Source organism: Malaclemys terrapin, chromosome 1 (genome assembly GCF_027887155.1).
Source record: "Malaclemys terrapin pileata isolate rMalTer1 chromosome 1, rMalTer1.hap1, whole genome shotgun sequence".
In the NCBI taxonomy this organism is placed as follows: domain Eukaryota; kingdom Metazoa; phylum Chordata; order Testudines; family Emydidae; genus Malaclemys; species Malaclemys terrapin.
Genome location: NC_071505.1, coordinates 23,062,223 through 23,081,036, shown reverse-complemented (window position 1 = coordinate 23,081,036; position 18,814 = coordinate 23,062,223). Strand labels below are relative to the sequence as shown.

General features: G+C 38.1%; 1 protein-coding gene across 8 annotated transcripts in view; it reads right to left on the bottom strand.

Moving 5' to 3' along the window:
* The window catches only part of MAGI2 (membrane associated guanylate kinase, WW and PDZ domain containing 2), a 1,104,792-nt gene that overhangs the window by 763,033 nt on the left and 322,945 nt on the right, over positions 1-18,814 (bottom strand). For all 8 annotated transcript variants that reach the window (XM_054017487.1, XM_054017504.1, XM_054017538.1 and 5 more), the window contains exon 2: positions 1,347-1,463. In XM_054017487.1, coding sequence (XP_053873462.1) covers positions 1,347-1,463 — 117 coding nt within the window. The remainder of the gene's footprint in view (positions 1-1,346; positions 1,464-18,814) is intronic.

The window sequence follows — 18,814 nt, the reverse complement described above, 5'->3', positions numbered from 1 at the left end:
ATCCAATTTGGTTGATACTCTAAATTGAAGAGGGGTGTTATAAATACCCAACCCTATTGTGTCAATGGCACTCGATATACTCCTATGTCTAGATAACTTCTAACAATACCATATTGTGCTAGGCCCTGGTCTCAAAACATCTTTGCATTTTCACCTCTCCTTGGATCCACTATTCTTCTTCACACTGCATTTAAAGCAAACCCAGTTAATCACAACTCTCACACAAAAATAATGTTTCTGATCATCTAGATAATATATAAACATCCTTTAGTCCTACCAGGGACAGGCTGTACACCTGAAAGTAAGATATTATATTTATTTACTTTCAGCTTCAAAAAATAGAAACATGATTGTGCCTCTTTTTTTAGTGCTTCATATCTCCTTTCTTTTATATCATGAAAGATAAAACTCAGATAGGAACACTGACAACATCACAGCTTTCAAAGTGCATTCACCCTTTACCGTGTAAATAGTACAGTCACTTACTTTAATCTATCTTCCTCGGCCCATCATACCTGCAAGTTCAAGCATGCACACTCCGCACTTTCTGATTTAAATGCAGCAGTTTGGGATTTGGATTACATTTATCAAGCTGTTACACTATGCCAGAGGTATCAGTTTTGACAGACATATTGTCAGTCACCAAACAACTCTATTCTGAAACACTTGGTGCTGCTAATCTGGCATTTCTTATATTACTACTCTGTGTATGGCTAGTATACAAATATGTTAATTGGTTCACTACTAAAAATATGACCAAAAAAGATCTGTCAAGATTTAAATATAGTTGACTTGTATTCCACCAAAAACTTCATGCAGCCGCTAGACATGTTAAACACTTGAGACCATACCTGCTGCAACTAAACTATGTTGTCTCTTAATTTGTATATTTCCTTCTTCCTCCTCTTATTATATTTCCATCTCTTCCAATATAAGACATAAATGATAAAACCCATATGAATTCTATATGGTGCAGATAAAATTCCAACTATCAGACACCAGCTTAACTGTCCTGCAAAGTGGTCAAATCATTTTTTATTTTAATTTTTTAGAACCAGACCAACTACAGAAGAAGCCACTGTACTTGGAAATACCCTCTTTGCCATAGCTGCAGCCTCAAACACAACTAGCAACACTAGAAATTGCTTCTGAATTATTTTGAGTAATCTCTAAACAATAATTCGGTCCACACCAAGCCACGAATCAGAAAGAAGCTGCTCTATCCAAAAAAATCCCCTCACCCCTTAATATTTGATGCTTTTGTGATTTTTAACTTGCATCTACATTCATTCTGGTAACTGGTCACCTCCTCCAGAAAAAGAGCATATGATCTTCCCCATACTCACATGGCACTGTGCGGAGGTAGAGATTGTCTCGTATGATCTGTTGGAGCTCGTGGTCCACCGAACCTTTCTGGAACCGTAAATTGAGGTAGTGCCGAAGGTCCTTATCAACGATGCCTCCTGTAAAAGCGACAAGAGGCCACTGAATAAAAGACCAAACAAAACCAGTCACAGATTTAAAAAAAAAAATTAAATCATCGCCTTGCTTGCAACAGAATCAGTCACTTGCAAGCTCTGCTACTGTACAGGTCACTTTCCTTTATGCTACTGCCAGGACAAAGACAGTTTTTAGCTACAGAAATGCACTCAGCATAATAATATAATTTCTCATTGATCAACAATTATTTTCAAGAATGAAAATACTTAATGACAACTGAGTAGTAAAATCCACAAAGTTAAAAAAACAGACATCTATGAAACAAAATGAACCACAGACAGAGATGTCAAAGTATTTTACTGCACAGGCAGATAACATGTATTATGCTCTGCATGATTCCTTAGCCATTGCCCATCAGCTTATTAAAAGATAATTCCCTTCTCCAAACTGTCCCTATATGACATGTGAAAAGCTCTAACTCCAAAGGCAGTCAGAATACAGTGTAACTAAAACACTCTCAAATGTCCTGAATGCTCACAAAAATAATAAATAATCAATACCATGTTCACTATAAATGATCCTTGCATGTGGAAAATATATAATAGCAATCAAGTGTGCTTATTTCATTTCCACCACTGAAATCAAATCAATGGTAGGATGGTAGCATCTCAAAAAATTGTACAAACTTGCATATAGATGATGGGAATCAGGTTGAACATACTCTCTCTCCAATTTCACCATTACTTTAGAGCAAACCAGCTTAGACATTGAAGCACTGCTCAGCTGGTTATTGAATGCATCATATTCCATTATTAAAAACAGATACAGAAATCAAATCTAATTTATGTAATAAACATTTCCAGAAATATTTCCCCTCCATCTCAATGAGTTAACTGATGGACCACATTTTGTAACTATAGGCAAAAATCTATAAATAGCTACATTTCATACTGTTTAACATGACGGAGGAGGGATAATATAGAAAACCCTTGACATGCCATTCACAGACATATTCCCCAAGATGAAACATCACAGTTGGATTGATTTCTAACTTGTTGCATCACACATTCAACCTCAAAGCATGCAAAACAAAAGACAGTTGTAGCTGAACCCTTTCACAAAAGTACTTGGACTCTGTATACAGAAAGCCTGTCCTGCAACCATGAGCAAATATCCTCCCCAGCCTGATTATCCCCATCACATCGAATGCCAATGGAAATAGCCAATGGTTATAAAAACAAAATACTTTTCTCCTTACAATTATTCCTACTTCCCTGTCAATAGCAAGTCAATAGTCTTTTTACCCCCACTGTTTTTCACCAACTTCAAAACATTTTTGTTCCAATTCCACAAAAGCTTATAAATAAATTGCAAGCTTTAGTTAAAATCAAAAGCAACTGACTTCTACAATAAACATCCCCTCAAGACACGCAAAGTACCTATGTGCTGGTTTCCCGGATGGTCAGGAGTTCCATGCAGGTCTCTGCTCTGCAGCTGTCCAAGCTGAGCTACTCAGTCCATTACTTCAGCACTACCAAACCTTGTTTCTAACCACAGGCTTTATGTATAGGACTAGATCATGCCTACTCCTGCTAGTTTATTACAAGAATACAGAGAAGTGAGGGCTGGAGGAAAGCTGCAGAGAAACGCTCTGCTAGTGATAGGAATTAACCATCCTTTCTGATTGGCTGTAAAGAGTAAAGGTCCTGCAGCTCTTGCTCTCCCGGCTCTCTCTAATGCATGGAACATACCCACTGATGCAGATGCTTTCTGGCAGCCTGAGAAAATGCCAGCTATAGAACAACAGATGTAGTCTGCCTGCTGACATAAGCTAGACTCAGTCACCTTATGGAAACGGCTCTGACGTAACTACATTTAGTAGTGTACGTGAATTCCTGACCCTAAAAATGCAGTCTTCGTTTATATCCACCTCCTCAAAACAGCCATTTATTTCACCTTGTGTCAAAAAAATGCACCACAAATCCTTACAACACTACATGAAAAGAGTCACCTGATACTTTTGTAAAAATGTAAATTTTAAATGAAAGTGTAACTATATACGATATCCATAACCTTCTACTTCTTATGAACAGATTCAATAACTGAACTTAAGATCAGCCTTAATACTTGAACCCTGTAGTTCAGGAAAAGAACTGCCAGCCTCCAAGCACAAGTGCAACATACCAAAATTGTACTCTGCACATCGTTATATACTGTAGCATGGAAAACATGTTTGTTTTAAAGATCTGATCTAAAGACCAGTCAGAGAAATCACAAAAAGAATATGTACAAGCCACAGTATTTCCCTATAAAAAAATCATTGCGTTCCCAGCGTTAATTGACATATGATGCTATTTTGTGACTATGATAGAACAATTACGTTTACATTTTAGAAGGGTGAAACTGTACTATATTTGATTTCATATGCATGACAAATACTCCTATTGGAAGGAATTTTTATTTAAGCAAAACACTTGACATTTTCCCCTCTCTATCACTCTAAAATGTTCTGCTACTCTAATTCATTTCAATATTCTTTAAAGGCGTGCACCAATTTTCTCCCCATTGGTGCCTACTATATCTTTAAAACGTTGGCAAGCAGGCTGTTAGTAGCCTGATCTTGCTCCCACTGAGGTCAAAGGGAAAACACTCAGTGACATGAGTAAGAGCAGTACTGGGCCCTGAGAGTTTAATCATGGAGACTCATTTAACAGAAATGGATTACATTTAAATCTTCTGATATAAAAATCAGGAGCAACATCGTAAGAGGAGAAATACAAAAATGGGAATATGTTCTTTAAAAGGCTGTAATAAGGTTTAGCAAAATTATACATTGAGCTTACTTTAGAAAGAAAAGGAAAGCACCATTGGCACCATCTGTAAGAGCTAAGGGTACTTAACCTGAGGGATGAGAACTTGAGAAAAGAACTTTGGATGAGAAGTAGCCTCTGTTTTTGTGGAGAAGTAGAGACGTACAACTGACCATATCCAACCCACCTGAGATCATTTTCTGGCTTCCATGACAGGTTAACTTTCTGTACAATGCAACTTCCCTTTAAAAAAATTAACCAGGTAAGTTTATAGCTATTTTGGTTGAGTAAACATCCCTAACATGAAGAGGCATAAACCAACAGAACATTTTCCTGAGCCTGTTGGCAGCCTGAAATGATAGGTCTACAAAGATGTGAATTGCACCATATATCTTGGTAGGTACAGGCTGTGTGCCTAACATGTGATACTATTGCAAATGTTTGTGCAAAGCAGGTAAATGTATGCAGAAATGGCCAAATAAACAAAGGGCATAAATAGTTGTGCCCCTAAAATTGTTCCTCCCAGTTAGATGCTGAATGTAACAGTTACTTGCTAAGGACCCGATCTCGCAAATTGCTCAACATGGGAAGGCACACCTGTGCCAATGTGGATCTCCACTAAAGCCAAGCACAACAGCTTGCAGGACGGAGTCCTATACGTTACTATGTTTTTAAGTTACCATGCACATTCTGCCAATCTTCCATTGTAACAAGTGGAAGAGCTACTGTGCATGAAGGAGACTAGATGGTACTGGGTTCCTAAATCCATCCCACAGATCATAATTAAAAAATTAATTTGGTCCTCACCACAGGCTAAGTCAGACAACTATGTCATAAAGGATCCATGTATTAGCAGCCATGTCTGGTCTTTTTTTCCTGGCTTGAGGCATATACTGTGTTTCAGTTCCATTTAATTTCAAGGAATCCCACGGCTTTATTAGCTAGGAAATATAGGCAGCAATTAAATACTTCCAGTAATGATCTCTTTCATAATGTATGCAAAATAAACACAAAATGCAAAGTCAAATGCAAAGTACTACGCTTGGGAAGGAAAAATCAAATACCCGGCTACAAAATGGGGAATAACTGACTAGGTGGTAGTACTCCTGAAACAGATCTGGGGGTTCTAGCGGATCACAAATTGAACGTGAATAAAAAGTGTGATGCAGTTGCAAAAAAAGTTAATGATCTGGGGTATATTAACAGGAGTGTCGTAAGACATGGGAGGCAATTGTACTCAGCACTCGTCAGGCTGGAGTGTGTGTCCAGTTAAGGGCATCACACTTTAGGAAAGTAGTGAACAAATTGGAGAGAGTCCAGAGAAGAGCTACAAAAATGATAAAAGATTTAGAAAACCTGACCTATGAGGAAAGGTTAAAAAACTGGACATCTTTAGTCTTGAGAAAAGAAGACCAATGGGGGATCTGATAGCAGTCTTCAAATAATGTTAAAGAGGTGTTATCAAGAGAACGGTGTTCTATTATTCTCCATGTCCACTGAAGATAGGACAAGAATGGTTTGTTTTCACAATGGAGAGAGGTAAATAGGGGGGTCCCCCAGGCATCTGTACTGGGATCTGTGCTGTTGATAAATGATCTGCAAAAGGGGGTGAACAATGACGTGGCAAAATTTGAAGACAATACAAAATTACTCAATATAGTTAAGTCCAAAGATGACTGAAGAATTGCAGAGGGATCTCACTGCCCTGGGGGACTAGGCAACAAAATGGCAGATGAACATTAATGTTGATAAGTGCATAGTAATGGAATCATTGTGGAAAGTTCTCTGAAAACATCCACTCAATGTGCAATGGGAGTCAAAAAGCTTACAGAACGTTAAGAACCATTAGGAAAGGAATAGATAATAAGATTGAAAATGTCAATCACTACATAAACTGATGGTATGCCCATACTCAAATACTCTATGTAGTTCTGGTCACCCCATCTCAACAAATATATTAGAATTGGAAAAGGTACAGAGAATGGCAACAAACATGATTACAAGTATGGAACAACTTCCATATGTTGAAAGATTAAAAGACTGGGAGTGTTCAGCTTAAAAAAAGAGACAATTAAGGGGCCTAAACAATCATGAATGGTATGGAGAAAGTGAATGGGGAAGTGTTATTTACCCTTTCACATAACACACGAACCAGGGTTCACCCAATTAAATTAATAGACAGCAGATTTAAGGCAAACAAAAGTAAGTACTTCTTCATACAACACAGTCAACCTGTGAAACTCATTGCCAGGGGATGTTGTGAAGGCCAAAGATATAACTGAGTGGGGGGGAAAAATAGATAAGTTTCTAGAGGGTAAGTCCACCAATGGCTATTAGCCAAGATGGTCAGGGACACAACCCTATGCTCTGGGGGTCCCTAAACTGCCAAAAGCTGGAACTTGGCGACAGGGGATGGATCACTCAAAATTTGTTTTGTTCATTCCCTTTGAAGAATCTGGCATTGGCCACTGAGAGAAGACAGGATACGCTAGCTGGACCATTGGTCTGGACTACTATGGCTGTTCTTATGTTCTTAGGAAGCAACAGGCTTAACTTGTAGCAAGGGAGTTTTAGGTTATATATTAGGAAAAACTTTTTAACTATAAGGATAGGTGAGTTCTGAAATGGGTTTCTAAGGGAGGTTGTAGAATCGCCATCACTGGAGGTTTTTAAGAATAGGCTGGACAAACACCTGTCAGGGATGGTCTAGGTATAGGTATTGCTTCTGCTTCCACTCAGGACTTGATGAGCTCTTCCAGCCCTATATTTTGATGAGTCTATGTCTGTTTTAGATGCAGCTACCAATCATGATGGCAAACTCATAGACATGACTGAACTTGATCCCACAGATTATAAAATTAAATACACTTGGTCAAACTTGCAGAAAAACCTGAGAGTCTCTGGATAAAGTTGAAAAGTGTGAGCAACAAGGGTGATGTTGTGGTTGGAGTCTGCTATAGACTACCAGACCAGGGGGATGAGGTGGATGAGGCTTTCTTCCGGCAACTAACAGAAGTTGCTAGATCGCAGGCCCTGGTTCTCATGGGAGACTTTAATCACCCTGATATCTGCTGGGAGAGCAATACAGACAATCCAGGAAGATTTTGGAAAGTGTAGGGGACAATTTCCTGGTGCAAGTGCTGGAGGAACCAACTAGGGGCAGAGCTTTTCTTGACCTGCTGCTCACAAACAGGGAAGAATTAGTAGGGGAAGCAAAAGTTGATGGGAACCTGGGAGGCAGTGACCATAAGATGGTCGAATTCAGGATCCTGACACAAGGAAGAAAGGAGAGCAGCAGAATACTGACCCTGGACTTCAGAAAAGCAGACTTTGAGTCCCCCAGGGAACAGATGGGTAGGATCCCCTGGGAGAATAACATGAAGGGCAAAGGGGTCCAGGAGAGCTGGCTGTATTTTAAAGAATCCTTACTGTGGAGAACTGGAAAAAGGATAATGTAGTGGCCATCTTTAAAAAAGGGAAGAAGGAGGATCCAGGGAACTACAGGCCAGTCAGCCTCACCTCAGTCCCTGGAAAAATCATGGAGCAGGTCCTCAAGGAATCAATTATGAAACACTTAGAGGAGAGGAAAGTGATCAGGAACTGTCAGCATGGATTCACCAAGGGGAAGTCGTGCCTGACTAACCTAATTGCCTTCTACGATCAGATCACTGGCTCTGTGGATGAGGGGAAAGCAGTGGATGTGTTGTTCCTTGACTTTAGCAAAGCTTTTGATATGGTCTCCCACAGTATTCTTGCAGCCAAGTTAAAGAAGTATGGGCTGGATGAATGGACTGTAAGGTGGATAGAAAGCTGGCTAGATCGTCGGGCTCAACGGGTAGTGATCAATGGCTCCATGTCTAGTTGGCAGCCGGTTTCAAGCGGAGTGCCCCAAGGGTCAGTCCTGGGGCCGGTTTTGTTTAATATCTTTATTAATGATCTGGAGGATGGTGTGGACTGCACTCTCAGCAAGTTTGCAGATGACATAAACTGGGAGGCGTGGTAGATACACTAGAGGGTAGGGATCGGATACAGAGGGACCTAGACAAATTAGAGGATTGGGCCAAAAAAACCTGATGAGGTTCAACAAGGACAGTCCTGCACTTAGGACAGAAGAATCCTATGCACTGCTACAGACTAGGGACTGAATGGCTCGGTAGCAGTTCTGCAGAAAAGGAGCTAGGAGTCACAGTGGACGAGAAGCTGGATATGAGTTAACAGTGTGCTCTTGTTGCCAAGAAGGTTAACGGCATTTTGGGCTGTATAAGTAGGGGCATTGCCAGCAGATTGAGGAATGTGATCGTTCCCCTTTATTTGACATTGGTGAGGCCTCATCTGGAGTACTGTGTCAAGTTTTGGGCCACACACGACAAGAAGGATGTGGAAAAATTGGAAAGAGTCCAGCGGAGGGCAACAAAAATGATTAGGGGTCTGGAGCACATGACTTATGAGGAGAGGCTGAGGGAACTGGGATTGTTTAGTTTCCAGAAGAGAAGAATGAGGGGAGATTTGATAGCTGCTTTCAACTACCTGAAGGGGGGTTCCAAAGAGGATGGAGCTCGGCTATTCTCAGTGGTGGCAGATGACAGAACAAGGAGCAATGGTCTCAAGTTGCAGTGGGGGAGGTCTAGGTTGGATATTAGGAAACACTATTTTCACTAGAAGGGTGGTGAAGCACTGGAATGTGTTACCTAGGGAGGTGGTGGAATCTCCTTCCTTGGAGGTTTTTAAGGCCCGGCTTGACAAAGCCCTGGCTGGGATGATTTAGTTGGGAATTGGTCCTGCTTTGAGCAGGGGGTTGGACTAGATGACCTCCTGAGGTCCCTTCCAGCCCTGATATTCTATGATTCTATGATAAACTAAGAACTGCTGTCTTTGCATGTTTCACCCATGAATTTAACGAGCAAAGTATATCCTTTCATAGTATTTTAATATATATTTTGTGTCTAGTTTCTTTCTCCTCTGAATAGCTAGTAGCAAAGCCCATTTTGTAAAGAAATGCAATAAAAATACACAAAAGGATATTAAACAGTTTGTAGCTGATTAAAAAATTCAAAACTGGAGAGGATAATTGCCATTTCTGAAAAAATGACAGAGATAAATGTAGGGAGGTTTATACTTTTCCCCAGCCTGAATGTTGTTAGTGGCTTTTCATATTTTCCCATTTTGTAACCCTGAGATGCTGCAGATGGAACTTTATAGTTTTTATTTTTCAGAGAAGGACTGGTTGCCAAGTGTGAACATTCCTCTTGCTAGTCAAACTATGTTAGGAGTAAGAAATAAAATATTTAAAGCTAATATAATTTTTCTGGCTTTAGCTTACTTATAAATATTTTACAAAATGTTCATGAATTACTACTTTCTCATCCTGTATCATAACTTTTCAACAAAGTGACTTCCTAGGACCTGGTATGGTAGATGTTATTTGTATTTTAACAGTATAATCAATTGCATCTCAACCATGAACAACTGTCTTGGAGATTTTATTTACAGGGATTAAAATCTAAAAGATTTCTGTTTTCCTGGGTTCTATAAATACCCTTTGTAAGAGAAGTCTATGAGTAAGCGAGTCTCATGTCTAAATTTCCATCTTTCCATGACCTACATGCCTTAGAAAAGTAAAAGGTAAATTCCCTAAGATATGTACCTTGTGAAATCAAATAAACTAAGGCCATACTTGATTTACAGGATGATTGTCAAAAAATTGCAGCTGACTTGCAGAAAAGCCATAGAAAAGTAATAATGGACCTGATTATTTGTGGTAATTTGGAAAAGGGTTGACAGAAGGAGCCTGGGGCTGAGAGCAGGAACCGGGGTCTGAGAGCAGGGGCTCTAGCTATTGGCAGCCCAGTGCTGAGAGCAGCAGCTGAGGGCTGTCAGCAGCAGCCTGGGGCTGAGAGTGGGGCTCCCACCATCAAAACTGCAGTGGAAACCTAATTTTGCAGGATCTGCAGTTTCCACAATATCACGAATTAAGTAGAGCCATATTCATCACCTTACTTTATGTAAACTTTCCATATCATTCCATAATGCCATCTCTCTCTCTGCATATTTCTAATTTAGATTATAAAGTCAAAGTCTGGGCAGAAGCTACAGTCCAGACTCAGTTGATTTAAACTGACTTCCATTGATGTCAATAAAACAATGCCAATTTACACCCGCTGAAGATCTGCCCCCATGTTTTTAATCTATGGTGCTATATGAAAATGTTTATAATAACTAACACCACTATAGCATCATTTTATGGGTCATTGAGAATAGTGCAAATTTATTCTGAAGCCCGTTGATGGAAGATTTGGTCCAGGTCACTCATTGTCTTCCCTTTTCTTTAGTCAGAGGATGGATTGGAGATGATCTCAGAGGCCTATTAATCACCAGATTGCATGGGGTTATACTGACTTCTTGAAACTTCAGAGAGTTCTGCTTCATTAGCTCCTTTCTCTATGGGTGTGGGGAAAGGAGAAAAATCTATTGTCTACATATATAAGTAACCTGCAGAATTATAGAATATCAGGGTTGGAAGGGACCTCAGGAGGTCATCTAGTCCAACCCCCTGCTCAAAGCAGGACCAATTCCCAACTTTCCCAATTTCCCCTAAGCTTATCAACAGACTATTAATAATCAGGGCCCTGTGTACAATTCAAGAATATGGCTGTGTAAATAGTCACATTTCTGAATTACTGGAAATTTTGACATATGAAATAGCAAATTATCCCATGTCCCCCTACCACAATTCCCTTTCACCGTCCATTTGTCCAATTATCCTAGTCTTTAATTAGGGTGACCAGATGTCCTGATAAAATCGGGACTGTCCCGATATTTAGGCGTTTGTCCCGTGTCCCAACCCATGTTTGGTCAGGATGCAATTTGTCCCAATATTTCGCACTGAGGATTTTTTTTTTTTTTGCTCCGCTGGCGGCACTCCGTGTTTTTGTTTGTTTGTTTTGTCACGATATTTTCTTCCTCTCATCTGGTCACCCTATCTTTAATACATATTTGCCCACAAACACCTCTGTAAAACCACCTTCTTCCATGTTGCCTCTTATGCATTGGAATTTATGCCCTGAAGTAATCTAGAATTCCACTACCTACTCCTCCTTCAAATCTCTACTGAAGATCCATCTGTGGTGGGCACCTGCAGGAAATCAGCCAAACTAATTGAGCAGCTGTCAGGAACAGCTGATATTTAATATATACGTATATGTATTTTCCCTGGCCTAGCTCTATTTCAATGTAACAAATTCAAGCTAAAAAAAAAAAAGTATTCCTACTGAAACAGGATAAAAAGGTGGTTTATGAATGGTACTAAAGTTAGTCTATAATGTTAGTTTGTGTCATGAACAATATCCGTTAAACAAACAATACCTGTTATTTCATAGTTTCCATAATAAAGGCTGTAGCATGCAGTTAACATTTTGGAAGCGCTATATGATCATTCTAATTCTTTATTACCTTTCTTAGCTAACAAGAGTACCGACAATTCAGTTTTTAAACAGAATGTAGAAATTCTGAAGTAGCATCAGAACACTCTCTTGCTTTTATAAGGATTTATTATTAAAACACAGCCTACAGCAAAGCACATTATTCAAAGGAAATGATTCCCAACGAACATATTTAATACTCAGAGGAACATAGAGACATAAATGTTGGCCATTCATTGATCATTTTATATTGGGCATATTTGACACTAGAAGTTACTTGAGGATTCTATCTAGAATACATAATCACTATAAGAACTTTCTGGAAGCTGCTTGACAAATCTTTAAAAACTTTGTAACAAACATTCTATAAACTTCCTTGTTTTAAAAACCCTCCATTATGCATAGATTTTTCTTCTCTCTCTTTGCAGATCTCCTTTGCCTATCTACCACCAGTCTCAGGCAATTGCATCATCATACTTGAAAAGGCCTAACTGTAAGAGGTGATCAGCCTATACACTTTTATAACTCTCCTAAACTCTCTGGTATCTGGAACAATTCAAGATGTAACAAAGCGGTGAAAATATTTATGCAGGAAACTTAAAACGCTGCAGGGTGCATTTCTTCAAGGTGAATAAACCTTCCTATAACTTTTACTTCATGATTCTTTATTGATGATGTAAATAATTTTCAACAACAAAGTGTTCGGAACATAGGTAACTTTTGGGACTAAGACCTGTCTACACTTGAAACACTACAGCGGTGCTGGTATAGCACTTCAGTGTAGACACACTTATGTCAGCAGGAGGGGTGTAAATGTCACTGCAGCAGCATCTCTAGAAGACATTGTGCCTGAGATAGGAAAACAGCCTCTGGTAGTGCTGGAAGGCGGCGTACAGCAAGGGTGTCAAACATGGGACCCACAGGCAGATACGGCCTTGCTTGTTGTATTTACCTGCAAGACATGTTTCAGTTAGTGGAATCTCAGCTTTTATTTATTTAAATAAAGTAAAGTTCCCAGCTGTCACGATTATGATGAAAATCCTGCAAGTGTGAATCAATGCAGTAACGTCATCTTGAGCCTGAAGCTGCCTGCAGACATTGACTCAGAGATGCAAACTCTCCGGTTCCTTATTAAACTCATGGGAATGTCAACAGTAAGTCCAACAATAACACATACAGCTGTGCCACGCTACTGAAGTCAGGGTGATTTAGATGGTCATCTCTTTGCAGCAGGAGCTGTCATTTATTTTGTAGAGTGCCCAGCACAGTGGAGCCCCAGCGCCAGTCTCTAAGAACTGCTGCAATATCTAACAACATAAAAACTGAGTTGTACCGTATGCAACAAAGGGAAATTTGACTCAATTTCTGTTCAGAAGACTCAGTATTTAATTTTTTGGGCTCTAGGTAATGGAAGTATAAATGGAGCTCCCACAGTATTTTCACTGCACTATTGTTGCTGCTTTCTCTCTACAAAAGCTTTCAAGAAATTGCTTCCTATCCTAGTTTTAAACTTCAATGAAGATGAACTTTCTAATTAGGGATTAGAACTGTTTGTAGTTGTCTCCAGCACACCATCAATTTGACTGATAACTTAAAATATAAACATTAATGATTGTGACTGAGATATTTGAAGGACTGTAATTGTTCCTACAAGACTTATTACAAGGGAAATAATTACCTCTACAGAATGTTTTTTTGACAAATAGTAAAGGCGCATAATCGTAGTTATAAAGTATCAATGTCGGGCTACAAAGCGTGCTGGAAACTAGGAAGAAAAGCCTTTTCTTTTCACCTTGAGCTTTAAAGGGATTTCTTGAGGCCCTACTGCAAGTAGGTCTTCACTTTAAAAAAAAATTAAGCAGTGTGTGATTATAATTCAGTCATTCAGATGATGGATCTTGCTCCCATTTTTGTTTGAGTCGTGTGTAGCAAAATGGTGTCCCAATCTGGTTGAGGCAACCACTTGCTATGGTACTACATGTAACTCAGAATAATAAAAACCCAAAGGAAATAATGGAAAAACCCTAGTGACTTCAATGGGAACAGTCCCAACTATGGACCAAATGATACTATAGATTTAAGAAATCTTAGCCAGAAGTGTCCAAATGGGCTCATTGACAAGGGAAGATGAAAGAGTCCCGAAGATTTTTAAATCTTTAATATTCCATCAAAACAGATTAAAATATCTATATAGACAGGCAGACTTGTGGGGAAAACAAATACTGCTTCTAATCGTGCACTGCTGAGTGACAGTCATTAGGAAGACACAGTTAAAGATTTCCATATCTGGTAAGATTCAAAGGTGTAACGAATATAAACAGTATACAGTGTAGCTGCAGCCATGTCAGTCCCAAGATACTAGAGAGACAAAGTGGATGAAGTAATATCTTTTATTGGACCAACTTCTTTAGATGAGACACATGAAGAAGAGGTCTGTGTGGCACAAAAGTTTGTCTCTCTCACCTACAGAAGTTGGTCCAATAAAAGATATTACTGCACCCACCTTGTTTCTCTAATATTAACGGTGACATTCAGGGCCTTAGTCACTCTGACAAGTATAGAGAAATGGATTCAAATTACTCTTCATTGTGACGGTCTCTGCTGTAGGACTGAGTCCAGATGGAGGCAGAGAACTGTCCACTTTCTCCAGGGCACCACAAGGCCTACTGAATGCTGAACCAGTGCATCCGCCACATCTCATCCTTGCCCAGAGCACCTACTTTTTGGTCAGCACTGGCTCCCACAAAGTTCCTTGGTGGTCACTCTGCATTACCCTAATCTTCTCTCAATGGGCTTTCTGCTGGAAGAAATCAGCTTACGTGTAAACATACAAAATAGGCAAAAATAAGGTTTCCTGAGGATTTCTTAAAGATTTTTCATATGGGGACAAACATTTACTTGTCCTTATTTTTACAAAGGATGCAAACCATCTCTTTATCATTTTAAAAGTAGACAGCAATTGCCCCTCTATTTTAACTTTTCAGTCTGATGTGTTCAGTGTTTTAGAGCCCAGCAGCCAGGAAGCTTCTTCTGTCTTACTAAGGACAATACTCCTTTTTTCCTCTAGCACATTTATTAGTACTCTTTTCTAAGAGAGACAGTTTGCAATAGAACTTGGGTTTGGTCTTGGCAATGGTTTGAATAAAATATGAAAATCCGGATCTGAATAAAGCAATATAGTTTTCCCAGACTTGAATCATTTGAGAGGAATTAAGTTTGAATCATTGTTCCACAATTTTAACTGCTAGAGTTAGAGGCTTCTTTTTCTCACTTCAGGAAATAATACTGCTGTGTCAATAGGCCTGGATTAGTTTGATGGCATTAAACAGAAAGAACAAGATTCATCTGGAAGGATAGGGAAAAAAAACCCATACAATTGATGAAAGAAAATAGACAATCAAGTTTAGGCTTTTATGGTGTTAATTTTAACAGCAATTATAAGATAAGACTGAGGCTGGGATCTTCAAAGGGGTCTAAGAGAGTCAGATGTCCAAATCCTTAGGATCTTTGAGCCTTAATCTGAGCCTAATATACAGAATCACTACCACCAAGCATTATTTTCTAGCGGTCTCATAAGTTGTTACTATACAGAAGGTGACCAGTTTACAACCTGAAATTTATGAAAATCAATAGATGCAACCTATGTCTGCAAAAGGAAAGACACTCTTTTGGAAACTTGGCTCACAAGTTCATTACTAATTTCAGAAACATGGACTACAAATGTGAGTTGTCAGATCCACTCCCTAAAAACAGCAGGGGCGTGATTCTCAGTTTTTCTACACTATGCATAGTTTGATTTACACCAGCTCAAAAAAACTGTCCAACACTACCAAATTAGAATTGGAGGTTCTTTACGCATACTTTGCACTGGTGAAAATTACTACACAAGTCGCAGAGCAATGGAGAATCTGGTCCCAGAAAATTAAGACTACACAAGGAGACCAATAAACAAATGAGCAAGAACATATAGCCCAATTTTTAGTTTTGTACCCAAATACATTGGCCACAGCACACAGAGTACATTTTAGTAGACTTTCATTTGAGTGTAATGTTACAATAACCTTAAAGTTAATTAGTGATGCTATTTGAAAGTGTCATTTCTAGGCTACAGGAAACCAACTGACTCATGGAATAATAGTCAAGCAAGCACCGGCCAAAGTACTCAGAGCTCACTCTCTCTCATTACATCTATGTTAACTCTGCTGGTACTGTAGCACGCAACTTCAAAAAGCTAGATGTTACTAAGGTTTTCTTTTGCACTTTTTTGGGAATAATAGTTGGTATCAACAAAGTGATTTTTATTTTTTCCTGTGGATGTATACTGCCTAAGAGCCCTAGGACATTTATTTAGCTGATTTTAAATGATCTGAAATTATATATTTTTACACACACACACACACACACACACACACACACACACACACGTTTCCACTGTAAAAAGAAAATCTAACACTGATATTTACAGTATTTAATGGAGGAAGCCACTAGAGATCTAGAAATTTCTGTAACACAGAGGTTGCCTTTCTTTATACAAAAAAATTAATTTTCCAAATCAGAAGTTATTGCTTTAAGTTATTGTAAAACATGGCACAGGTAATCCAATTCATTTTTTCTTGAGGACCAGTGAATCCTTACAGGTAGGCTTGGACAGATTTGATTTTTATCAATAAATGTCAGTAAACATCAACAAAAAATAGTTCTATTGATAATAACTGAAATTTACAGAAAGGCAAAGTAAGAAAAATGATGCTTGAGAACTCAGTTTGATTTAAGGATATTTACTGTGTATATTTTTACATGTGATATTGACAATTTGTGTTTTAATGGTTATTAAAGATACTGTCTACTGTCATTAAATAATTGTCTAACGCCACAATAACTTTCCACAACTGTGAAAATTTAAAAATTAAAATAAAAAAATGCTTAAAACCCATGATTTTGGGCAACTGTGAACATATCGATAAAAATCTAAAAACATGCTTGAATAATATCGATACTCATGTTTAATTAAAATTTTAAAAAAAATTAATTTTAAACAGAAAGAACAAGATTCATCTGGAAGGATAGGGAAAAAAAACCCATACAATTGATGAAAGAAAATAGACAATCAAGTTTAGGCTTTTATGGTGTTAATTTTAACAGCAATTATAAGATAAGACTGAGGCTGGGATCTTCAAAGGGGTCTAAGAGAGTCAGATGTCCAAATCCTTAGGATCTTTGAGCCTTAATCTGAGCCTAATATACAGAATCACTACCACCAAGCATTATTTTCTAGCGGTCTCATAAGTTGTTACTATACAGAAGGTGACCAGTTTACAACCTGAAATTTATGAAAATCAATAGATGCAACCTATGTCTGCAAAAGGAAAGACACTCTTTTGGAAACTTGGCTCACAAGTTCATTACTAATTTCAGAAACATGGACTACAAATGTGAGTTGTCAGATCCACTCCCTAAAAACAGCAGGGGCGTGATTCTCAGTTTTTCTGCACTATGCATAGTTTGATTTACACCAGCTCAAAAAAACTGTCCAACACTACCAAATTAGAATTGGAGGTTCTTTACGCATACTTTGCACTGGTGAAAATTACTACACAAGTCGCAGAGCAATGGAGAATCTGGTCCCAGAAAATTAAGACTACACAAGGAGACCAATAAACAAATGAGCAAGAACATATAGCCCAATTTTTAGTTTTGTACCCAAATACATTGGCCACAGCACACAGAGTACATTTTAGTAGACTTTCATTTGAGTGTAATGTTACAATAACCTTAAAGTTAATTAGTGATGCTATTTGAAAGTGTCATTTCTAGGCTACAGGAAACCAACTGACTCATGGAATAATAGTCAAGCAAGCACCGGCCAAAGTACTCAGAGCTCACTCTCTCTCATTACATCTATGTTAACTCTGCTGGTACTGTAGCACGCAACTTCAAAAAGCTAGATGTTACTAAGGTTTTCTTTTGCACTTTTTTGGGAATAATAGTTGGTATCAACAAAGTGATTTTTATTTTTTCCTGTGGATGTATACTGCCTAAGAGCCCTAGGACATTTATTTAGCTGATTTTAAATGATCTGAAATTATATATTTTTACACACACACACACACACACACACACGTTTCCACTGTAAAAAGAAAATCTAACACTGATATTTACAGTATTTAATGGAGGAAGCCACTAGAGATCTAGAAATTTCTGTAACACAGAGGTTGCCTTTCTTTATACAAAAAAATTAATTTTCCAAATCAGAAGTTATTGCTTTAAGTTATTGTAAAACATGGCACAGGTAATCCAATTCATTTTTTCTTGAGGACCAGTGAATCCTTACAGGTAGGCTTGGACAGATTTGATTTTTATCAATAAATGTCAGTAAACATCAACAAAAAATAGTTCTATTGATAATAACTGAAATTTACAGAAAGGCAAAGTAAGAAAAATGATGCTTGAGAACTCAGTTTGATTTAAGGATATTTACTGTGTATATTTTTACATGTGATATTGACAATTTGTGTTTTAATGGTTATTAAAGATACTGTCTACTGTCATTAAATAATTGTCTAACGCCACAATAACTTTCCACAACTGTGAAAATTTAAAAATTAAAATAAAAAAATGCTTAAAACCCATGATTTTGGGCAACTGTGAACATATCGATAAAAATCTAAAAACATGCTTGAATAATATCGATACTCATGTTTAATTAAAATTTTAAAAAAAATTAATTCTGCCAAGTCTACTTACAACTTATTGTTTGAGCATTCTTACTAATAGGGCAGCTGGATTGGATGACACCAAAAACAAAGCCAGGAATAACAGGATTTTGGGGGGAGGAGGACAGTCGGGAGTTTAAAAAAAAGACTAATTTGTTAATGACTATCTTTTATCATGACAAAGTTATTAGCCACTGTAGCAATACAGCAAGACAGATGGTTTCTTTTACAACAACATAAAACTAATTTAAATTGTTTTCTGGCACAATCAGTCATACTTGTCAAGTTTGAAAGATGTGCAGTCAAAGTACAATCAAAACTGTGTGAACTTTGGTGAATTGTTGAGTTGTGTTTCAGTATAAAAATAAAATGGAAGCAGCTAGAGCCTTCTACAGAATTGTGCATCATTTTGCTAGGAACTATTTCCAGAAAT